Genomic DNA, 23,011 nt, shown 5'->3' with positions numbered 1-23,011 from the left:
AAGGATCATGTCACCCAGTGCGACAATACATATTAGTAGATACATATCCATTCACATGAGATTTGTTGATAGTACATACATAAGATACAGAATACCGCAGTATTCTTTACCTCATCCTTTAATTCCCTGGATGTGAAGCACTGATATCACTGAGTTTGTTTCCTCCTCATGTGGTGACATGTTGTGTGCTCATGTCCATTTGTTCTACAGCCGGAAAGAGAAGTTGTTCTACAGCCGGAAAGAGAAGTGGACTTAGCAGATCCAGATGACCTGCATTCTTTCAGAGACAAGAGGGAATACTTCCAGCAGATTGGTGAGTGGAGCTGACCAAGCAACCATTAGTAATACATGTAGCTTCACTAAAGGGCTAAGGCCAGACTGGACGCTACAGTGACTACCTATCACCTCTCCAGGTACAAGTGGTATTACAAGACAGCTAGCTGGTTGGCATGGTCATTTCAGTAGATATCTCTGCAACACAATACAAAGACGTCTTTAACATAACGTCAACACTGTAACCTCCTCATATTCTGTGAATGATGTTAGTTCATCTTTTGAATGTTTTAAACTAAAATCCCGTCCAGATCTGACACATTGCACCTTTAAAATCATCACGCTTATAATAATTTTCCTCATTCCTCACGATCTCTCTCCTCTACTGTCCTCCAGGCTATCAGCCCCGAGGTGGATCCAAACCTCAAAAGCCTCAGCCAGCCCCCGCCAGCCCACCGAGACAGCAGCGACGCTCCCCGCCGTCACCACGTCCATCCCCTCCATCCCCCCCACCTACAGCACCAAAGCCTGAGGGTGAGAAGATTCAAGATTCAAGATTCAAGATGTTTATTGTCACGCCAGTTATACAAGTACAATCGTGTGAAATGCTTTTTGCTGGGAAGCTCCATTAAAAATAATAACTTATAATACAATTATAAAAGGAAATACTTTGTACAAGGCATATTAAGAACATATACATTAAGAACATATACAGTATATAAAGTATAAGATATATGATTGAGGTACTTTTTGTGTGAGAAGGTGTCGTATGAATTATCTATTTAAATCTATTATCTATTTTATCTGATGGCCTGGGGGAAAAAACTTGAAACACAAGTTCAATGGACTAGATCATATTTTGTGGAATTTATAAATATTAAGGATATCTGTCCCCCCTTTACTTTCTGAGAGCTGTTATAATATATAGTATATAGATCATAATTCATGGGCCCAAAAGGAAAAGGAGCACACAGCTAAAAATTTCTATTTTGTGTGAGAAGACATAAGCTGATTTTATCGGAAATGAATTGCATGAAGAGCTTGGTATATAGATTCTGTCTCTCATCTCCCGCAGTGAAGCGTCTCCGCCCCCCACCTGCCAGAGAAGTGGATCCCCCAAAAGCAACACCTACCCCAGCTCCACTCACTAAGCATCAGCCCGAACCCACCTCCAACATCCGGGAAATCATCAAACAGTACAACAGCCGACCCCAACAGGAAGCCAAACCCTTTGAGCCTGTCAGGTCAGTTCCAACGCCGCTCCCTGTGAGCTCTTTACCAACACATTCTCACTCCCAGCTCGTCAATTTACCACCGCTTGGTCAGTGGCCCTTGGGGACGGAGACTGACGCATGGGGGCTTTTTTGGACGGACCAGGGATGGCGTGTCAATAAACGCTCGTTAGTGTCCTTTCAAAATAATCTTCCGTTTTTACAGGAAGCTCTTCCTGTAGGGAACACAACCACTTCGTTAGGGGCACTGACCAAACGGCGGTATTTGATGAGTTGGGAATGAGAACGGGTTGTCTATACTCACTTTCCCCAACATTTTAACAAAGTTTCATCTGATCTAATATCCTGCTGGATCCTGCTTGGACACCTTTTCTCCCTGAATGGATTAAAAATTGTTGAATGGGAGTCAATATCATGCTGTGGGTTAAAGAAACATAGGAAAGGCATAGTGTCTCTGACCTTTTGAACTTTATTGTCACATTGTTGTGCAGCCAGTATGAGGTGAAATCACGCTCACAATTCTTGAAATTGAAAATAAGGTTTGACTGTAACGGAGGCGGGCCAACCAGGCAACCGGAAATCCCATAACAAATTCATGATTACTTTTTCCGTGAATCGTTAATGTGTTTTCCCCTCATCTGGCCAGAGACTAAGATAAGATAAGATCAGATATATTCCTTTATTACTCCCGCAGTGGGGAAATTTGCAATGTACAGCAGCAAAGGGGATTGTGCAAAAAAACAAGATGCATCAGCTAACACAGTAAAAAAAAAGAGCTGAACAAAGTGTAACAAAATATGAACCATTTAAATAGAAGAAAGTATAAAAATAGGAGCAGTATATATCCTAGTGCTTGACATGCCTGAGAGTAAATTGATCCCACAATGGCTTCATCCTCTAGAAAAACTAGAAACTTCTGCAATGTTTGTGATTTGCTGTTTTTTTCCCTCTAAACAGACATCATGCACGGCATTTTGTAAAGAAGAATGACCCCAAAGAGGAAGCTCTGGCCAAACTCAAAGACAAAGCACCAGTGCCACAACAGAAGGTCAGGATGTAAAGTCTAACTGCACCTACAAATAAAAAGAAAATCTACCTAAACTTCTCTAGAAAATACAAGTTATTTTATTGTTAGGTTTATTATTCTGTCTCACATTGAGTATCTCTGTCTGAAATGTACTGTGTGCTACATCCTCACTTGCAGAAACAGTGGGTTCCTCCTCCAGTCAAGCCTAAGTGGGAGCCGCCTCCTCCCAGGACCCCGTCCCCACAGCCCTCTCCCCCCTCCAGCACGGGGCCCCGCGTCATCTCCAGTAACATGAGGCAGAAGCAGCGCTCCCTGGGGGACCTGTTCGGCTCGCAGCGCTCCCGCAACTCCCTGCCGCCTCCACCCGACTCCCCGCCGCCTCCACCCGACTCCCCGCCACCTCCTCCGCGCCCGGCACCCATCTTTCAGAACATCCCCGACCCGCCGCCCGTGGCTGCCCCGTCTCTCAGTGGGTGTCGCTCTTGTCATCATGTTCTCCAGACATAATGTTTAATCGATGTATTTTAGCCAACAGTTGCTGCTAACTACCATTTAAATCCAATGTTATCGAATGTGAGGTCAGTCAGTGGCCTTCATCTTGCTGTTTATTCATTAACTGTAGATGGGGTGCCAGATGTGGAGGGCATTCGCTCCAAGCTCCACCGCTTCTCTGCTGGGGTTTACTTCTCTTACTCCAACATGCCGGGAAAACTGTTCCTGCGAAAAGAAGTAAGACACACACACACACACACACACACACACACACACACACACACACACACACACACACACACACGCACACGCACAGGACATTTATCAGGAGACCAGTGATTTCACTTAAATCAATGTTTTTATTATGGCTGTCAAGTTAACGCGATAATAACCACCGCCACTAATTTCTTTAATGCATTAAGGCAACTTGCGATTTTTAGGTTGTAGCGTGCTCAGTTTTAAAGAGTGAAGAAACTGGTATCATATGAAACTAGAAACCTAAGGAATCCATTGGTACCAACCATGTCATACTAGTTTTGTCATGAAGGAGGTTAAATAACGCTCCAAACTTATACGCAAAATTTTGGCGAGGAAAAACTGTTGTGGCCATTTTCAAAGGGGTCCCTTGACCTCTGACCTCAAGATATGTGGATGAAAATGGGTTCTATGGGTACCCACGAGTCTCCCCTTTACAGACATGCCCACTTTAGGATAATCACATGCAGTTCCGGGCAAGTCATAGTCAAGTCAGCACTCGGACATCGGAGTTTCAAAGTCCCGGGCTGAATTTCAGTCCCAGTCTGCCCCCTGTTTGTTACCTAAAAGAAGTACGCATGTTACACAAACAGCGGACCAAACGCAGACTTTCTTGCTCTTTATACTACATCAGTTCCTCTGACCGTCTAATGGTGACACGGATGGCTTTACATTGGAGTTAGTTGAAAGCCTGGTGCGTCTCACACAGGCACTAAAGGGGGGCCTCGGTGTGTCGGTATGAAGATGCCGAGGGGCGCTGATCCCTGAATGATAATTCCAGCTTTAGGAGCTGCAGCCACGACCAACTATTGTTAAGTGCTTGGCCTAATGGCACCTCAATGGTAACCACTGAGGAAGAGAGTGTTATTTCTTTGCTCTTTTTCGATCATAGAATGTGTATTATGTTGTTACATATTGTAGCTTATATTATGTGTTGGCAGTTTAGACTGAATTGGAAAGAAAAATGTATTATTGAATGTTTACTGGCAACTTTTCATCCACTCCTAACAGTAGAAATAACAAGGAAAGAGGGGATTTGAACTGGGAATCTTCTTGTTAAAGAAGTATCATTTATCTGTGTGCAGGTGTTTTACCCCAAAGAGATGTTCAACCGGCCCTACATCCTCAATCTGTTATGTGAACAGGTTAGTATATTTTACAGGTGTCCTCACATTTAACCTGATATACTGTGGTTATTCTATTTATCTACAGTACCCTCTGATTCATTGCTCATTATATCCATTTTACACTTCAGAGGCAGTACACATCAAACTCTTCATGTCGTGTGATGTGTTTTTTAGATCATGAGGGACACCTACTCTGACAGCTGTGTGAGGATCAGCAGAGAGGAGAGGAGGAAGATGAAGGACCTGCTGGGTAAGAGTTTTGGAAAGATCACCATAATGCTGGATGCTACAATATTTGTTATAATGTTGATTAAAATGTTACAAGCTGAAGTCATTCACAAGTGGTTGGAATCATAGACTGTATATAAAGATGGATGACGCGTCTCCACTTCATTTCATTTTCATTTAAAAATGTATTTCGAACATGTAGAATACAAAAAAAATAAAGAAAAAGAATGATCGTACCAACAAGTGGACAGTCAGAAACAAGTAGTATTTACATACAATGAAAAGCATAAGAAAAATAAATTGTTAAACACTTGATGCCTTGATTTACATATTCGAAAAGGAGTGAGAAGAAGTATAAACATATTTAATCCCACCCCTTCTCCATAAATCAATTATTAATTATTAACCAGCTTCCTTATTGAGCCATACATATACTCTAATTCAATTTTCCTAAATTTTTCTAACTATAATTATTATTATTTATTAACTATAATTATTACCTTTAATCTGTGTCATACAGAAAGATAAATTAATTACTGATATAATTATCCTTATCAAAATATAAATTTCTTATCAATCCAGAATACCAATTCATTACTTATGAATGTACTTTACCCGCCCGTACTTAATGTGTGGGCGGGTATTGAGGTCCCGCCCACACATTCGTCCAACCCAATTGCGAATGACGGTCGCAGTTTGCTTGCATGAGCTACCTAGCGGCTACGTTAGCACCACGGTAGCTGTTTGGCTAGAAAGACACAACAACTAACCATAATATCTCTATAAATACATTCATGATCAAATTGACACGTGCTACTACACAGACTCGTGATTCGTGTTTCAGAAACGTTATTCGCGTGTGGATATGAACACACTATGGTCCGACAGCGCTGGCTAACTTTCAGTGGATTTGTTGCTAAGCTAGCTGGCAACACGGTCAGCGACTGTATGAACCATAGACTGTACTGTCTATACAGATATTTATGTTTGAAACAGACAATCATAGTTATGAAAAGTTAAACTCTCGACTTTCCTAGTCTACGTACAATTCCCGAGCTTCCGGCTCCACGACTACCTCACTCAGAGCAGCTGTCAATCATGATGTCTCTTCCCCTTCCTATAGCATCAAATAAGTAATTAAAACCAAACTTATCAGAAAAAAATGAACACTTGAACACACATCAGCGTGATAAGAACTACTTAAAATGACAGAAACCATCTTTGGGAAAAAATTATTTGGCGTGTCCTTTGACTTTTTTGATCTGGTCCATGTTCCATCCGCTAACATGGAGGGGGCGGGGTTTATGACCTATACTGCAGCCAGCCACCAGGGGGCGATCAAGATGTTTTGGCTTCACTTTTGGGGAGCTGCCATGTCGCCCATCTTAACATACAGTCTGTGGATGGAATGAACAATCACTCAATCACTGAATACAAACTATATCACATTTTTCTGACCGTTATCCCGTTTTCCCCATTTGTACTCCAGCAAATTTCAATGTGGGAATGACTATAAGCACCATCCAGAATGACAACATGAAGAAGAGGATTGTCATTGCTGCTCGAGACAACTGGGAAAACTACTTTACCCGCCTGTTCCCGGTGAAGGTGAGCATCACAAAAAAGAGTTATGGCAAAGTTGGAAATACTGTCAAGTGTAAAGCACATCTCAGTGTTTTATGACATTGCAAGACGAGGTGAAACCACGCAGATTTATTTGCAGCACATTTCAAACACAGAGGCAACTCAAAGTGCTTTATACAGGAAAACAAAAGCATTAGAACAACAGTCAAAACGATGAAAACCAGAATGTAATAAATTAAGACAGAATAAAATAAGAGAGTGGACAAGGTCAAACTTATTTTATTGTGACAACATATACAATATTGTCAGGGCTATACTGGCCGTCTCGTTTCAAGCGTCAGTTTTTGCCGGACCACGAACCACTTACAAATATTAACAAGCATCTTCTCTGTGTATCTGTTGAAGGCGGACAGTGGGGATGCTCAGGTTATGGGTGTGTCTCATCGTGGCGTCCGTCTCCTGAAGGTGGTCAGAGCATCAGGCATCAACCCCAAACACCTCCGGCTGCTCAGGAGCTACAGGTAAACATGCAGCCTACATACACAAACAGCAGAAACTACGCAGAATCACTTAGACAGTGGGTCAGCTAGGCTGAAATACTCATAACAATTGTCCATTTTGTGATAAAAGCAACACATTTGGCACAGATATAGGCTTATATGTTATGATGAAGATATAGATATTGGGGCGCAACCGTGAATAGGCGCTAAATATAACACAATGTTGCAGAAAACTGATTTCATGAGTCTTGGTGATTTCCAAGGTGTGTTCAAGCTGATTAGATCAGATGTCAGAAGATCACAAACATGTTTTTTCATTCGAATCCATTGCGAACTTTTGGACTAATCCTGATAACAGACAGACCAACAAACAAACAAACCAACGCCGGTGAAAACACAACCTCCTTGGCCCAAGGCCTTTGGAGGTAATAAAAGTGATGAATTACAGCCAATATATTCATTATTACAGCATACAGCTACTGTAGCAGGAAGCTGGCAAAACCAGATATGTCATATGAGCGTGCAGGGCGGTGCAGTCCCGTGTGTCTGAGGCACGTTCATGATGCCGAGGAAAATAACTCTGGATTCAGCTGTTAGTTCATTTTACTACTTTTAAGACATAATGATTTAAATGAGGGATATTTAAGTGTTCGTACTGGGAATTTGATTTACCTACAAAAAAACGATCCTCCGATTTACAGATGTCTCTTTATACATCCATGGCCACAGACTCATTGGCGTTTTCAGTCCAAAATGGTGGCAGCGCTACCGTAGCGCCATTATAGCAGCTGTCCAAAAACAACCACAATAAAAATAGAAGCTTTGAATGTAACGAAATGACATTCGGTGCAGCCCCACCTATCTGATGTAGTCACTTTAAGCTTCACAGGATGTTTACTCAGGTGTGCGTGAATGTAGTTTTGCAGAGTTGCTGTCAGTCGACCTCCAGGGTGCAGACCGAGTGGAGCTGGAGCTGAAGAGTGAAACGATGGTGCTGCAGTCATCCAGAGCTCCTCAGATCACTGCCATGATCCGACTCTTCCTCCAGGAGCTCACCAGGGTAGCTCTTTGCTCTTAAAATCATCATCATTCATTTCATCATCTTTCCTTTCTGATGCTCTGTAGCATCTTTTTCCTATGCTTGTGTTAGAGCCCATCTTTCTCCCTGCTCTCTATAGAACTCAGGCCATGTGGTTGCCCTGAAGAGTTTCGTGACAGATGACAAAAGTCTGCTCGGCTTCAGCAGGGGTGACATCATCAAACTGCTACCAATGGAAGGACTCCAGACAGGTGATGATTCATTATTTGGATGCCAGACTTACTCCGATCAGCCATAACATTATGACCACCTGCCTAATATTGAGTAGGTCCCCCTTTTGCCGCCAAAACAGCCCTGACCCGTCGAGGCATGGACTCCACTAGATATCTGAAGGTATGCTGTGGTATCTGGCACCAAGCCGTCAGTAGCAGATCCTTTAAGTCCTGTAAGTTGCGACATGGGGCCTCCGTGGATCGGACTTGTTTGTCCAGCACATCCCACAGATATTCGATTGGATTGAGATCTGGAGATTTTGGAGTCAACATCTCAAACTCGTTACCATCCACATGATGTAAAAGAAAACGTGATTCATCAGACCAGGCCACCTTCTTCCATTGCTCCGTGATCCAGTTCTGATGCTCACGTGCCCATTGAAGGCGCTATTGGCGATGGACACGGGTCAGCACGGGCACCCTGACCGGTCTGCGGCTACGCAGCCCCATACGCAACAAACTGCAAAGCACTGTGTGTTCTGACACCTTTCTATCAGAACCAGCATTAACTTTTTCAGCAATTTGAGCTCCAGTAGCTCTTCTATTGGATCGGACAACACAGGCCAACCTTCGCTCTCCACGTGCATCAATGAGCCTTGGGTCTGACCCTGTCGCCGGTTCACCGGTTTTCCTTCGTTGGACCACTTTTGGTGGGTCCTCCTAACACCGCAGACCGGGAACATCACACAAGAGCTGCAGTTCTGGAGATGTTCTGGACCCAGTCGTCTAGCCATCACAATTTGGCCCTTGTCAAAGTCGCTCACATCCTTACGCTTGCCCATTTTTTCTGCTTACGACACAAAGTTCAAAATGTTCTCTTGCTGTCTAATGGACTTGGACTTATATAGCGCTTTTCTAGTCTTCCGACCACTCAAAGCGCTTTACACTACATTCACACACACATTGATGGCAGAGGCTACTAAGGTGCCAACTTTGCCCATCAGGATTTAATCTAAATACTCATTCACACACCGATGGCTATGCCTCCAGGAGCAATTTGGGGTTAAGTGTCTTGCTCAAGGACACATCGACATGTGACCCGGAGCAGCCGGGGATCGAACCACCGACCTTCCGATTGGTGGACAACCTGCTCTACCCTCTGAGCCACAGCCGCCCCTAATACATCCCATCCACTGACAGGTGCCATTATAACGAGATAGTCAATGTTATTCACGTCACCTCTCAATGTTATGGCTGATCGGTGTATGTTTGTGGTAGTTTTTAGGGTTAGATGTTCTTTATTATGGTCATTGTTTTAATGCATATCAAAATCTCCTTCTCATCACATAACATTTTTGTGTGCGTTCCACCAGGCTGGCGTTTTGGTACCATGGGAGGGCGCTCTGGTCTGTTCCCAGAGGACCTCACCCAGCCATCTGCGGCCCCGGACTACCACTGTCTACACCTCGACCGGAGAGATGACAGGAGGAAAAGCATGAGGGACGCTAGACCTGTCGGTCCACCCAAGGGCCCGTCTCCAGGTCCCATCAGCAGACGCATGGGCAGCGGTGGTTCAGAGCTGCTCGGCAAAGAGGCTTGGGTCCCGGGATCGGTCCAGAGATCGGTCCAGAGCTCAATCCAGGGCTCAGTCCATGAGCTGGAGATCATGCAGGGCATGGCTGAGTTTGCCATGAAGTACTTCAGGTATGATAGAAGACTGATTTTTGTCGATTACGTTCAGAAGGTTTGTGTTTATAATGGCTAATTTTGTGCTACCGTTTTTTGTTTATTATAGAGTTGGGACTACAGGTCTGCCAGCAAGTGGAAGGAACTTTTCTGAGGCGGTTCAACACACAGAAGTAAGACTGTACAAAAAATAAAAAAATAATGATTGTGAATTAATCATTTTAAAAATGTTGACGGGTCCAAAATGAATGTTTTGTTTTTATCTGTGGAAGATATTTGATATATGATGTCAATTAGACCTGAATATAATCAACTCAACTAAGTGTATTGGGTTTTGTTCATCCAGGTTCCCATACAGGAGTCCCTCATTCTCTACAATGATCCTGAACTCAATGATTTATCCGTCCAGTGCTTCACGAGTGAGTACCAATACCAATACCAATACCCAATACACACTGAGACCACTGTTACCCTGTTCTTCCATCATCCTCCCATCTATCTGTCCCCCCCCCAGACCTGATGCAGTTCATGGGTGACATGCCAATGAAGAAGAATAACACCCAGCCAGCCTGCCTGAGCCACATCTTACTGGTCGGTGCTCTTTCAAACAGTGTATCTGCATCTATATGGTGCTTTTGAGTTTCTGTGTGTCTCTGAGTTTGATAGACTTCAATTAGACTTTATGGTTTGTCTGTTGTGTTCAGTTAGGGAAGGAAAAGGAGCTGCTGAGAGATGAAATCTACTGCCAGGTCATCAAGCAAACCACCAACAACCCAACTAAGTGAGTGCCACATTTATTTAACTTTTTTTTTTTTTTTAAAGTTATTTTTTTTGGAGAGATTTTTCAAGCATTTTATTGATAGGACAGTGGATAGAGTGTTGGAAAGGGGGAGAGAGAGAGGAATGACATGCGGAAAGGACCACAGGCCGGATTCGAACCCGGGTCCACCGCTGCTAGGACACAGCCTTGGCAATACATGGGCGCTCGCTCTACCGACTGAGCTAACCAGCCGCCTATTATTTAACTTTTTGATAACATTTTCAAGTATAAGTATAAAGTATAAAATAGAAAAAATCAGGTTCCTCCACCTCCTTTTAGTTCTCCTAATAGTATTTGCAAGATTCCACCGCGCCCGAAGAAAAACAACCATTCAGAGCCGAGGAGTCTCTAACGCAGCTGCTCATAAAGCTTGTGAACTCTGCACTGATTCTGTTACTGTAATGCCTATTTCTCTCCTCAAATGTTTTCAGGAACATATGAGAAAGTTTGCTGCGGCCGGTGGGCAGTACTTGGTTTTTACAACATAGCAGCTCAGTCACAAGAAGTGAGCAGCGATTGACAGTTGCGTTAGAGACTCCTCGGCTCTGATTGATTGGTTGTTTTTACTTCAGGCGCGGTAGAATCTTGCAAATGAGATTCTCTCGAGTCAGACTCGAGTCACAAATCTGATGACTCAACTTGACGAAATAAAACTTGCAACTCGACTTTAACACCAGTGACTTGTGACTTCACTTGGACTTGAGCCTTTTGACTTGAAAATACTTGATACCTCCCCCTAAGCCCAAAGGTTAAAAAGTATGCTATTTAAAAAGTGTGTGCACAAACACGATCAATTGCCCGGTACCGGAGGGACAGCGTCGGAGATGTTGGGTTTATTTACTTTTTGAGAGATCTTTTATTGATTTGTTTGGAAAGAGGATTTTCTCGTTGGGGGGAAAAACTGAACTGAACACACTTCATTTCTATCTTTTGTTGTTTATTGCCGAATCCCTGAAAAGTGGTATTTTTTTGTTGAACTCTGGACTCTTTATTTTTGTTGAATATTATTGGGACTTGTATGGAGCCCCCCTAGAACCTTAGGAGAAAATTGTATTAATTTGTTCCCTCAAGTTAGTAACTTATGCCCTCAAGTCAAGTCATTGACTTTGGTAAAGTTGGAAAGATATTGACAGATTCAAACTTCCTGGCTCAATAACTCATAACCGAAATGTTGTTAAAACAAAAACGACGGCTCTTTTTAACCATAATAAGGTAGACAACGAGCTACAACCTCATTTTAATCAAAACGAGCCTTTAGTCCTCCGAGTTGGACACATAACATTGGTCTCTATGTGCAGCCGGCTGGGAGACGAGTGGTCAGGGAACGTCTACAAAGTGCAACGCTGAAAAGAGATGCTATAAAAAATATTCAAGAAACTTCACTGTTATACAGTGTAGTGCCACCAAATTACTACACACATCAATGATCTCCTCATGGTTGTACTACAACATTTAGTTGTTGGGAGTTGAAGGATTAAACCATGAAGAACTAACGTTACCTTACTGAGCGCCAGTTGGCGACAGTTACTCAAAAGCTAGCTGGTGAACATGGTGGAGCATTTAGCAGCTAAAGAGACAGATTTTCTTAGGAGTTGATGAAGACCAAACCAGAGATACTGTACACATTAAGAAACACAGATCAAAAGTAATCCAATGACAGGATCACAGTCTAGTTTAGAAATGCAGAAAGCATCTGCATTATTGATTCATCAACCACAGAATAGTGGCAGAACTTGGCTGCACTGTTGCTTATAATACGTAGAATAAAAAAGAGTTACAAAGTGAACTGAGCCACTGTTTCCAGAGGTGTTTCCCACTGTAATTTTGCATTTTAAGGGTAATTAAAATGCTAAATTGTATTTGCCCCGTTGTGTTCCCCTCACAGATCTATCTGTACCCTCGGCTGGCGGCTGCTCAACCTGGTGACCGGGTTCTTCCCCTGCTCTGGTACCCTGCAGACGTATGTCACACGTCACCTACACGACATCTCTCAGGACAACGAACACCCATACCAAGGTAGAACAATACCACAAAACTTGCTAATCTTTATGAATTGTAATGTTTAAAAAATGGCAGCTGCATATTCAGATGTATATAATGGCTGTTTTGGTTCGCACACTCTTTATAACATATGTGTCCTCAGAGCTGGCGTGTGTGTGTCAGGATAACCTTCAGAGATCTCTCAGCTTTGGCGGTCGCCGTAACATTCCCTCACATATAGAGATGGATGCCATTCTGGCAAGTTAACCTACACACTCAAGCAAATAAGAGCATGACTTTCATGATGTATTTAAACTGTTACATTATCTGCATTTACAGCTGAACTGATCTTGAGTGTCTTGGCTTTCTGCAGGCTGGCAAAACGTCTCGACGTGTTCCTATCCAGCTGCCAGGAGGAGTGGATTTCCCCATCAAGATACGCAGCTTCAGCGTAAGACTTATTTATACCTACTTATCTATGAACAAAACCAGTGTCTTTTTGTTTATTATCAATATATTTGTGGTTGTATTTTTATGTCTTCCTCTAGATGGCAGCAGAAGCAGTAACAGAATTCTGTAAAGAAATGGGCATCACAGATCTCACAGAAATCAAAGAGTTCTCCATCCTTGCCAACCGACATCAAGGTAAATCAAACCGATGCTGCAGTCTTTGGACTTTAGTTGAAAACTATGGAGGACGGAATCTGCCAAAATAATCGAATAAATAAATAAATGACCCAATAAATAAATAAATATGTCATTAAATGTAGCCAAAAAAAAGCATAAATTGATATTTGTGTTTTAATTTGCTTCTTTTTTTATTTATCTTTGTATTAATTCCCTTGTGTATTTAAGCTTCTGTTTAAATTTATTTATTTATTTTTGTATTTATTTTGTATTTATTTATTATTATTATTATTATTATTATTATTATTATTATTATTATTATTATTATTTATTATTATTATTTTTATTTATTTCAAAAATTAATTGAAAAATAAATAAAAGGGGAAATTAAACAGAAGAGTAAATAACAATATAAAGATAAATAAATAAAGAAGCAAATTAAAACAGACAACATCAATTTATGTCATATTTTATCAATTAATTAATGGCTGCATTTATTTTTAATGTTATTTTTGCTACTTTTAATGATATATTTATTTATTGAGTCATTTATTTATTCATTTAATTTAATTTTGGCAAGTTCCGTCCTCCATCGAAACAGCTTTGTTCAGCTAGTTGTATACAATAAGCTGTTATCATGTTTGCTTTACAGGTAGAATTGCAACTTGGGCTCCAGTCAGATTTGAGTTATGAATCTGATGACTTAACTTTTTTTTTAAAAAATAACTTTATTCGTCGCTTTTTGATTTAACAACATATACAAGAGACATGACAATCATTATCCTTATCTAATAAGGATAATTTATACAAAATAGGCTTTTGACCACAGTGAAAATGTTGTTTTTGAAAGGCTAAACGCCAACAAATATGGATTGAAGCAGAATATTTTGTTAGATTTTGCTACTAAGTAGCAAAACAATATATATATTTAAATATTTTTAAATACAGACTTTTGTATGAATTATTCAGTAAGCGTGTTATTATGATTTTATGATTTTAGATGCAATTTAAACAGATAAAACAGATTAACAGATCATTGTCCTGCTGCTCCTCCTCTGTCAGATGGGATTGTGCGTCCCCTCCATGCTGAGGAGTATATGTTCGACTTCCTGCTGGATGACGGCTCCATCTTCTTGTCCCTGAGGAGAATGATGTGGAGAATCCCTCTGTCCTTCAACAGTGACCTCTATGTGGAGTTCCACTACCAGCAGGTGACCTCATCAGTTCACAACAGCCAGGAGCGGCAGTAGTAGTAGTACATTTCTAGGCACTGGTCCAGCTTCCATCTCACTGTTTATCTGTAATGTGTGTGTGTTTGTGTGTGTAGCTCCTGGGTGAATACCTGAGTGGGCGGCTGATGCTTCCTCCTGCTGCAGGTGGTTCCGCATCAGTCCAGCAGATAGCAGAGCTGTCAGCCCTGCAGCATCTGGCTCAAGGCCTGAAGAACCAGCCCTCACTGTGAGTCACACGCACTGACAGCCAACGGAACAAAATATTTTGGGATATTGGACAGTTAAACAGAAAAGAATCCAACTGAATCACTGAGATATAAAATACCTTAATGGCAATTAATCCAAATTAACTATGGACAATCATGCAATTAATCACAATTAATTATTGACAGCCCTAGATATAACAAAAAAATGTTTTGAAAGAAGATTACCAATCCTAGCTTTAAAGTGAAGGCCCGAGATTGATATTGATCTTTTCATCTCACTCACGGACAGAAAGCGAATGTTGAACTATTCCTTTAAGTTCCCCAGCTTCATGGAAGTCCAGTTCTAAATTGTGGCATATGCATTATTTTGGTCTCTATGTTGTCATCATTAACACCTAAGTTGACCAAAAGGCCAAACTCTAATTGTAAGTATGTGTATATTGACACTTGCTGATTGTATTTCTCTTCAAGGCCAGAGATAAAGGAGTACCTGCCCTCACAGGATGGGCTCAGCAGTAAAGTTGAAGAGATCCACTCCTTCTGTCAGGGCCAGATTGCTGCCATGCACGCCTTCAGCCCTCAAGACGCCAAAATACAATTCATTGGTGGGTAGCTTCTCTTCTCTTCTTGTCTCTTCTCTTCTCTTCTCTTCTGATGATAACTGTATTTGTCTGAATACTCCGTCTTTCAGAGTTTCTGAGCACCATTCCCCTGTTTGGCTCCAACACTTTCTTGGCCCAGAAGGTCAGCCAGCGTGGCTGTCCCTCCCCATGCTTGGTCAGCATCAGTCAGGACGGGGTGCAGTTCATTCACCCCAAAACACAGGTACTTTCAACAAACGTAGTACTAAAACATGAATATATTACTTTATCAGTATTAAAGAATTCATTTTACTGGAGTTATACTTGGTCTAAGTTCAAATCTGTGAGTTCAATCAACAGTCAACATTGGTGTTGGACATTTTGCCATATTCATAATATTCAGATGTAACCTTTTTCAAACTAATGTATTTATTAATTAATTATTTTATAAGGTATTAATTTTTCTGCGGAAATGTATCTCTTTAAAGGTTTTATTGATTTTTATTGTCTACATTTTTATGTAGACAAATATTATTTGAAAAATAATACATCCATAGAGCTTTTAGAAAGGTGCCAAATAAAAGTATGGCTTTTCCTGAAAAAAAATATTAGGATTATGAATTGATCAAAAATGTTGGCAGCTCCAAAATTAATGTTTTGTTTATCTCTGTGGAAGATATCTGATGCTTGATTCCCACCTGTAACAAGGCAAAAGTGAGCATGACTCACATACCCCTGCTCACTGCTTGACCCCTGCTAAAGTAGGGCTAAAGGTTTTGCCCTTTTGGAAAAAATAAAAAAAATGTTGGCCACCTTCTAAACCCCAAAAGGCACAACTAGACCACACTGTCAACCATCATACCAAATCTGAAGTTCTTAAGTTAAATAGTTTTCAAGTTCTGCTCCGGAAACACGAAAGTGTGACAAGCGAATGGCCGGAAGGACGGATACGCGGAGCGCTATATACCCCCGACTACGTTGTTGCGGGGTATAACAAAGCTTGTGAGCCAATAGTATAATGACGTTGGTATCCCGTGGTATCTCTGGGTCGTCAGGTAGTGTGGAAAAAACGGATAAATGCCCGAGATTAACGGTACGTGCCTGGCAACGACTTGTTGTGAAGTAAAACGCGATTGAACAGGGGAGGGAGAATGCGACATCTAGTGGCTGAATGTTAACAATGTTATCAATTTTACCTTTAAGGATGTCACTGTAATTTAATTTTTTAAGTGTAAAATCATTTGAGGCCTCTAATATAATAAAATTAAACATTTTATCCATGTACAACCATATTTCCTTGCACTGTTTAATCTGAGATAGATTAATTCAGAACAGGTTCTCGGGTACAATTTTCTTCCAACTTGCTTTGCTTGACAGAGTTGGAATTCATGCCCCTTAAGAGATGATTTTTGTCCTTTTTTCAGGGATTTTAGTATTTTTTCAGTCAGAAACAAGTTCTACATAAAGTCCGTCATGTCAGGTTGGCAAAGCTTCAATCTGAAGCAGCATTTGGCCTGTGTTTGGAACCCAAATGTTTCTACTATTGTAATACTAAAACCATTCCAGCAGCTGAAGTGAAGCTGAGGCAGACAGTGTATGACACTCATGCCCAACATGCAGTTGTTAATAATAATGTTTCTTTCTTCTGCAGGAGCGAGTGTTTCTGATCCCTCTGGAGGACGTGCAGTCCATGCGCACCATCCGCCCCAAGAAACAAGGCAAAGTGCCATCTGTGGACATCAATTATAACATTCCAGGCCGACCCAAAAAAGTCACCATTCAACTCAAACAGGTACCGACTTACAGTTGTGAATACATCTTCATGTTGTGTAGTACTGACAGGAAAATTCTGTTTTTTTACAATATAGGTCTTGTTTTTGTGTACTTTTGGCTAAAGCATAAAAAAAAAAGCTTCAGGAACTAAAATTGGATATTTTACAACAACAAAAAGATTCCATGACGAGCAGTGGAAAAATGCATTTATAAATATCGGGCTGTCAAAGTTATAGCGATAATAACCGTTAACGTAAATTTGTTTTAATGCCACTAATTTCTTTAACACATTAATGCAATTTGCGATTTTTAGGTTGTAGCGGGCTCAGTTTTAAAGCTAGAGTGAATTGGCATCATGTAAAACTAGAAAAGCTAAGGAATCCATTGGTACCAACCATGTGATACTAGCTCGTCGATATGGAGGTTAAATAACGCTCCAAACTTTCGCTAAGGAAAAACTGGCATGGCTACTTTCAAAGGGGTCCCTTGACCTCTGACCTCAAGATATGTGAATGAAAATGGGTTCTATGGGTACCCACGAGTCTCCCCTTTACAGACATTCCCATTTTATGATAATCACATGCAGTTTTTGGGCAAGTCATAGTCAAGTCAGCACACTGACACACTGACAGCTGTTGTTGCCTGTTGGGCTGCAGTTTGCCATGTTATGATTTGTCAATATAATCTATTGGTAATAATCCTGGAGATGTATGCAGTCACGTCTGATTTAATCTGTCGATCCCTCTTTCAGGCTAAGGAGTTGTGCCACGTCCTTGCTCTGATAATGCAAGAGTTGATCCGTCCATCAGTCACCAGCTCCATTTCAAGTCGCCAGTAGACACACACACACACACACACACACACACACACACAAACACACACACACGCACATACACGCACACACACGCACACACACACACACACACACACACACACACACACACACACACACACACACACACACACACACACACACAGAGTATTGAGACTTTTTGTTAATCACTGGCTTCTGGAAGTGACCTTTGTATTTACCCTTTTTGTTAATTTATCTTTTGTTCTGTGTAACTTCATGGATAGTGTGTCAGTGATGAAATGGACTGAATAGAAACATGAATTTGCACACACAATGGCGATATTCTCTCCAGTGTTATGTTATGTTATCTGAGATGAAACGCGCTGACACATAATATACTGCTCTGATCAAAGAACATAAGTGAATTCAGGACGGATTAGAATAATTTATAATTTATTGTATGAATAAACTAATGCCTTAAAATGATTGCTTTTTTGTGCATTAAAATTCTATGACATAATTCTTGAAATGTAAAGATTGTTAATCATTATTGGAAGTTATTAATGCTGTAATGATGTGATGTAATATAAGTGAATACTTTATAAGCATTAAAGAAATATGTTGATTAATTCAGTATCATGAATTAATTTTTTTATATATATATTTTTTCTTTCAAGGAGGCTGCCACAAGTATAAATGACGTCCAGTAAGAAAGGTGTCTTTGTCCACAAAGCACAGAAAAGCTCAGATTACAACACACACAGAGGGAGAGTGACTTCATTCTCTGCTCAGGTAGACATATCTCCTCTATATCTTTACATAGACAATAGTTGTTTGATGCTATATTAAGCATAAGCATAATAAATACCAAGCAGATTTGTTTATACCAATTGCAGTACCTGTGAGAGTTTCTGTGACAATGTTTGTCATTGTTTTGTGTTGGTAATTGATACATTTCCATTAAATCAAGCATATTTGCCCACTCCCATGTTGATAAGAGTATCAAATACTTGACAAATCTCCCTTTAAGGTACATTTTGAACAGATAAAAAATGTGATCGATCGCGATAACTTTGGACAATCCTGTATAATCGCGATTAAAATATTTAATCCACACCAGAGACCTCTTTCTCTCTTTACTGGCCCTGAGATCAGAGGTTCTGTTTCTATGCAGCACATCTCCATCATCAGCTTCTCTTCTTTTCAGTCCTGACCGAGCACGGCTCTCGTCCTGGGCACTGGTTGAAGCATGTGCGCTGTTGTGGCGGTGGTGCCAGTATTTGTTTTGCAATTAGAATTTTAATTTTAATCAATACATTGTACTCTTTCAGATCATTTAAAGGCAAGATAATAAAGAATTATGGGTTACATGTAATTGTTTCATTACATTTGAAGAGTATCCCCAACAGAGGACTGAACAATACATAAGCTCTGAAATATACAACCAAAACAAATTAAAAAAAAACAAAGTCTGAGTTCAGACTTTGTTCATGTGATCTGTTTTGCAGGAGAAAATAATGAATCCATAATGTGGATTATAACACACAATTAATGTTGCTTTTGGGGAACTTGAGGTCAAAGTCAGTATGGTACACTTTTAATATTTCATTTTCAAGAACACAGAGTGAGCTTGAAGCTAAGTTGATTATATATAATATAATACAATCTTTCACACCAATTCAAAATGTCCCTATGTCATTCTGTGTGGGCCAGGCCCCATCTTTCTTTGGATCCCACAAACAGGACTCATATTAAAGACCCAGTATGAGGAACAGTCATCTTTGGAAAGTTGGAAAGCAGTCCAGCCAGGGCTGACAGGTATTGATTTATACACCGAGTGAAATTACACCGTAGAGGCAGCCAGGCATCCGGACCACAGTGTCTATTGACGCAGTACTGACTGCAGGGAGGACGCAGCCTGAAGGTTACAGGAGAGCAATTGCATGTGTGTTTGTCAAAACTATCAAAAATCAAGTGCAAGAATACTAGACTAAGTCGCAACCAATGGCTTTATTAAAGAGGACCTATTTTGCTTAATTTCAGGTTCATACTTGTATTTTGCGTTTCTACTAGAACATGTTAACATGATTTAATGTTCAAAAAACACTTTATTTTTTCTCATACCCTGAAAAGGAAAGGCTAACGCGGTCATGTTTAACCCTCAAATGCGAAAATTTGAGCTAACCGCTATCAGTCACACCGGAGGCTCCAATGTTTTGAATTTTGACAGCTGTTACCCAATTTAAGCGCTAGCTGTCAGTGCTACATGTTGCTCCTTTAAACCTTATTACCATGTTGTAATAACCTAATCTACATGTGTGATTATATTTACTACTAAAGCAGGTATAAACATTAGTACGTCATTATTAGGACAATGGGTCCACATTTTAATATACCATCTGCAGTTGCAAATGTTAATAAAATCATTAATAAAGGATCACAGGTTTCTCACTTTTACCAAACCAACAGAAAAGTAAATTTTATACATTCTTTTACATTTACGGTAATGAAAGAGGAGGAGTGAAATGATTCAAAAAAGTTATTTTTTATAAAACTGTCACTATATCCTGACAGTAGTGCATGAGACAGGTAATCTGAAAAATGTGCCTCTGTGATGTCAAAAACATTCTGCCTACTGCAGGGTTAAGTAAAGGGTCTGAATACTTCTTCCACCGCTGCTTATGTGTGATAATACTGCCAAAATCTGCAGGCAGGAAAGGTAAAGACCACAAGTTAATGTATGCCAGACTGGCAGAATGCAATTTCTAACCAGCTTCATTACCTACTCTTTAACAACAAGTTAAAATGTATAAGAGCAAATCCTAAGAAAAACACATGAAAATAAACTATAACTTTTTGAAGTCTCTGTGTTTGAATGGGACTGCTGACAGATGATAGTGTCAGCCTCTTTGTGGCTATTTGGCTCTTACATAAAATGCGTTGGACTAAACACATCTAGTTAAACTGAGAAAATTGCTCCAGAAATATGTAAGCCTAATATCCAACATTTATGCATTTTTTATGAAACTTCTATACATTTGAACTTTTGTTCCAGGTCTGGCTTTCGTGGTTTTGACTAGGGGTCTTAATTCAATGAAGGGAAATCTTACAGTGCTACAATTATATTTTGACAATAGTGTGCTTCCAACTACTGTTGCTATAATGGTTTGTATTTGTCCCTTTCCTGGTTCAACATGACAATGCCCCCCATGCACAAAGCCTGCTCCATACAGAAATGGTTTTCCAAGTTTGGTGTGGAAGAACTTGATCAATAACCATATATGTGGGTGTAACTGTGGTTGAATTGAAGCAACACACTGCTGCTTTAAGTAAAAATAGCAATATAATAATGTAAAATTACTCCATTCCAAATAAAAGTCCTGGAATCAAGATTTCATCATTAGAAACATGCATTTTTTCATATTCTTCTCTCATCTCCACTCATACAGTTTTTGCATTCATATCAAATGGGACAGTAGGATTAACATACAGGTTGAACAGGAAACACAGTACAGTTCCCTCTTTATACATCCATGCAATGTTCACTAACATTCAGAGATTTGATCATAAAATGAACATCATGTCATCACGTGATTTCTGGATTTTCGTTTGGGTTTATCAATGCTATATTCTGTGTGCTGTGTTGTAATGTGAAAAAAAGCTGATGAGTGATAGGCAAAGGCAAGGCAAGGAAAGGCAAGGCAGCTTTATTTGCATAGCACATTTCAGCAACAGGGCAATTCAAAGTGCTTTACATAAACATTCAAGAACATTGAAACAAAGTGCAAAAGAACATTAAGGCATAATTAAAACAGTTATAAAAACATTAAAGATTAGAAAATAAAAACAAGTTAAACATAAAAGCTAGGATAGAAGCTGAAGTAGAATATAACACACAAGAGTAAAAGCTGTAGTGCAGTATAAGATCATTATCTGGTTTAATAAAAGGCAGCTAATAGTTGTAGTTATAGCTAATATATTATTTGTACTATATCATTGTTGAGTTATTGTTGTAATAACTATTATAACACAATATTCCAAATTCATTTTCTTTGAGGGTCATGAAATCTTGTAGCTACTCCTCAGTAAAGTGTTGAGGTTTCCTATTTCAAAACAGAACCCGTAAACAGTCTTAGAAAATAAAGCTCCGCCCACTCTAGTCTCAGCCAATCAGACGACAGGAGTGCTCAAGCGCCGACCAATCACAACGCACTATTCCTTCTTCCCCAAGCAGGCAGAACGCTCCTCACAACATGGCTGCGGAGTGAAAGCTCAGAAGTGCATTTTAAATTCGACATAAATTGATAAAGGATATAAAATAACGACCTGAAAACTACGAGGTGAGTTCACAGACTAACACCGTGCATTGACGGGGCTGTGTAGCGAATATTACAGCAGTGTTAGGTCGAAAGCCTCTTGTTCTGTCAGCGTGTATTATGCCTTTGACATCAATGGAAGAGGACGTCTAACGTTAGCATCGATGCTAGCGGTTCTCTATGAGAGGATGCTAACGTGAACTCTTTTAAGCTAGCTAAATGTGTTACCACGGTTACGTTCCTCTCATGGCTCGTGATATGTTGTCAATATAAGGATACAAGGTTTAAAGACATTAGACAAAAGTCATTTTAGACCTTTGACGTCTTACACCTCAAGTGCAAATACCTTTTGTTTACATTTTATTTATTACATCTACCCTACCTATTTTACAAGTGCAATTACCTCTGTTTACATTACATCTATTTTATATTTTATACTTCTAGTGTAACACTTCTGTTTATATATATTTATTTATTACATCTACTTTACCTGTTTTATTTGCTTTATAACTGTGTGTGTTTTGACCTGTTATATGTTTTAGCTGCTTGTCAAGTATTTGTTTTAAAGCACTGACCAGAAGTGGCAACTGTGAATCTTGTTGTCATTAATACAATGACAATAAAGCTTTCTATTCTATTCTATTCTATTCTATTATAAATACATACAAACAAATCAATCCAAAGTCGTTGAGCTCGGCTGACGAGGATTAGCTCGCTAAATTTACTTAGCTAGTAGTAGTAGACCTATTGGGAAACTGTATGTCACCCACGCAGTAGTTAACTAGCTAGATGACAGGTCTAGGCGGGGATAGCAGGGTGAGGTTTGTTTTCAGAACTGGAAACACCTGCTTTCAGGTGTCTGATGCTGTGCCACTGTGGTTCAGACTGGTAATACCGTTTCCTAACGACAGGTGCTGCTTGAAAGTGGTAGGTCACTGTCAGACTGTCACTCCAGCACGGGGCTCCTGATAGTTGTTCTGTCTTTATTAACAACCTAACTTAAATAAGTAAGCAGTTTTTTTGACTGA

The 23,011-nt window shown here is 40.2% G+C and overlaps 3 protein-coding genes across 5 annotated transcripts in view; all 3 read left to right on the top strand.

The window, feature by feature from the left end:
- The window catches only part of galk1 (galactokinase 1), a 108,047-nt gene extending 92,237 nt beyond the window's left edge, over window positions 1-15,810 (top strand). The window contains exon 8 of one of the 2 annotated variants that reach the window (XR_012591968.1): window positions 15,626-15,810. The gene's annotated coding sequence lies outside the window, so the exon portion shown is untranslated. The remainder of the gene's footprint in view (window positions 1-15,625) is intronic. The other variant, XR_012591967.1, reaches the window with a different exon arrangement.
- Window positions 1-18,296, top strand: part of myo15b (myosin XVB) — a 52,405-nt gene extending 34,109 nt beyond the window's left edge. The window contains exons 40-67 of the mRNA XM_074620905.1: window positions 235-313; window positions 685-807; window positions 1,349-1,517; window positions 2,463-2,553; window positions 2,710-3,001; window positions 3,155-3,261; window positions 4,365-4,424; window positions 4,581-4,656; window positions 6,124-6,242; window positions 6,624-6,739; window positions 7,637-7,778; window positions 7,897-8,008; window positions 9,343-9,673; window positions 9,765-9,828; window positions 10,002-10,074; window positions 10,170-10,246; window positions 10,360-10,436; window positions 12,361-12,491; window positions 12,619-12,713; window positions 12,829-12,906; window positions 13,004-13,100; window positions 14,145-14,293; window positions 14,410-14,540; window positions 14,992-15,125; window positions 15,212-15,345; window positions 16,753-16,893; window positions 17,626-17,760; window positions 17,853-18,296. Coding sequence (XP_074477006.1) covers window positions 235-313; window positions 685-807; window positions 1,349-1,517; window positions 2,463-2,553; window positions 2,710-3,001; window positions 3,155-3,261; window positions 4,365-4,424; window positions 4,581-4,656; window positions 6,124-6,242; window positions 6,624-6,739; window positions 7,637-7,778; window positions 7,897-8,008; window positions 9,343-9,673; window positions 9,765-9,828; window positions 10,002-10,074; window positions 10,170-10,246; window positions 10,360-10,436; window positions 12,361-12,491; window positions 12,619-12,713; window positions 12,829-12,906; window positions 13,004-13,100; window positions 14,145-14,293; window positions 14,410-14,540; window positions 14,992-15,125; window positions 15,212-15,345; window positions 16,753-16,893; window positions 17,626-17,712 — 3,285 coding nt within the window. The 3' untranslated portion in view covers window positions 17,713-17,760; window positions 17,853-18,296. The remainder of the gene's footprint in view (window positions 1-234; window positions 314-684; window positions 808-1,348; window positions 1,518-2,462; window positions 2,554-2,709; window positions 3,002-3,154; window positions 3,262-4,364; window positions 4,425-4,580; window positions 4,657-6,123; window positions 6,243-6,623; window positions 6,740-7,636; window positions 7,779-7,896; window positions 8,009-9,342; window positions 9,674-9,764; window positions 9,829-10,001; window positions 10,075-10,169; window positions 10,247-10,359; window positions 10,437-12,360; window positions 12,492-12,618; window positions 12,714-12,828; window positions 12,907-13,003; window positions 13,101-14,144; window positions 14,294-14,409; window positions 14,541-14,991; window positions 15,126-15,211; window positions 15,346-16,752; window positions 16,894-17,625; window positions 17,761-17,852) is intronic.
- Window positions 18,297-21,884: 3,588 nt separating this feature from the next.
- tmem94 (transmembrane protein 94) overlaps window positions 21,885-23,011 on the top strand; it is a 40,967-nt gene continuing 39,840 nt past the window's right edge. For both annotated transcript variants that reach the window (XM_074620678.1, XM_074620676.1), the window contains exon 1: window positions 21,885-22,007. The gene's annotated coding sequence lies outside the window, so the exon portion shown is untranslated. The remainder of the gene's footprint in view (window positions 22,008-23,011) is intronic.

Source organism: Sebastes fasciatus, chromosome 20 (assembly GCF_043250625.1).
Source record: "Sebastes fasciatus isolate fSebFas1 chromosome 20, fSebFas1.pri, whole genome shotgun sequence".
NCBI lineage: Eukaryota > Metazoa > Chordata > Actinopteri > Perciformes > Sebastidae > Sebastes > Sebastes fasciatus.
The sequence above is the reverse complement of the archived record's forward strand: the minus strand, read 5'-3'. Positions and strand labels throughout refer to the sequence as shown.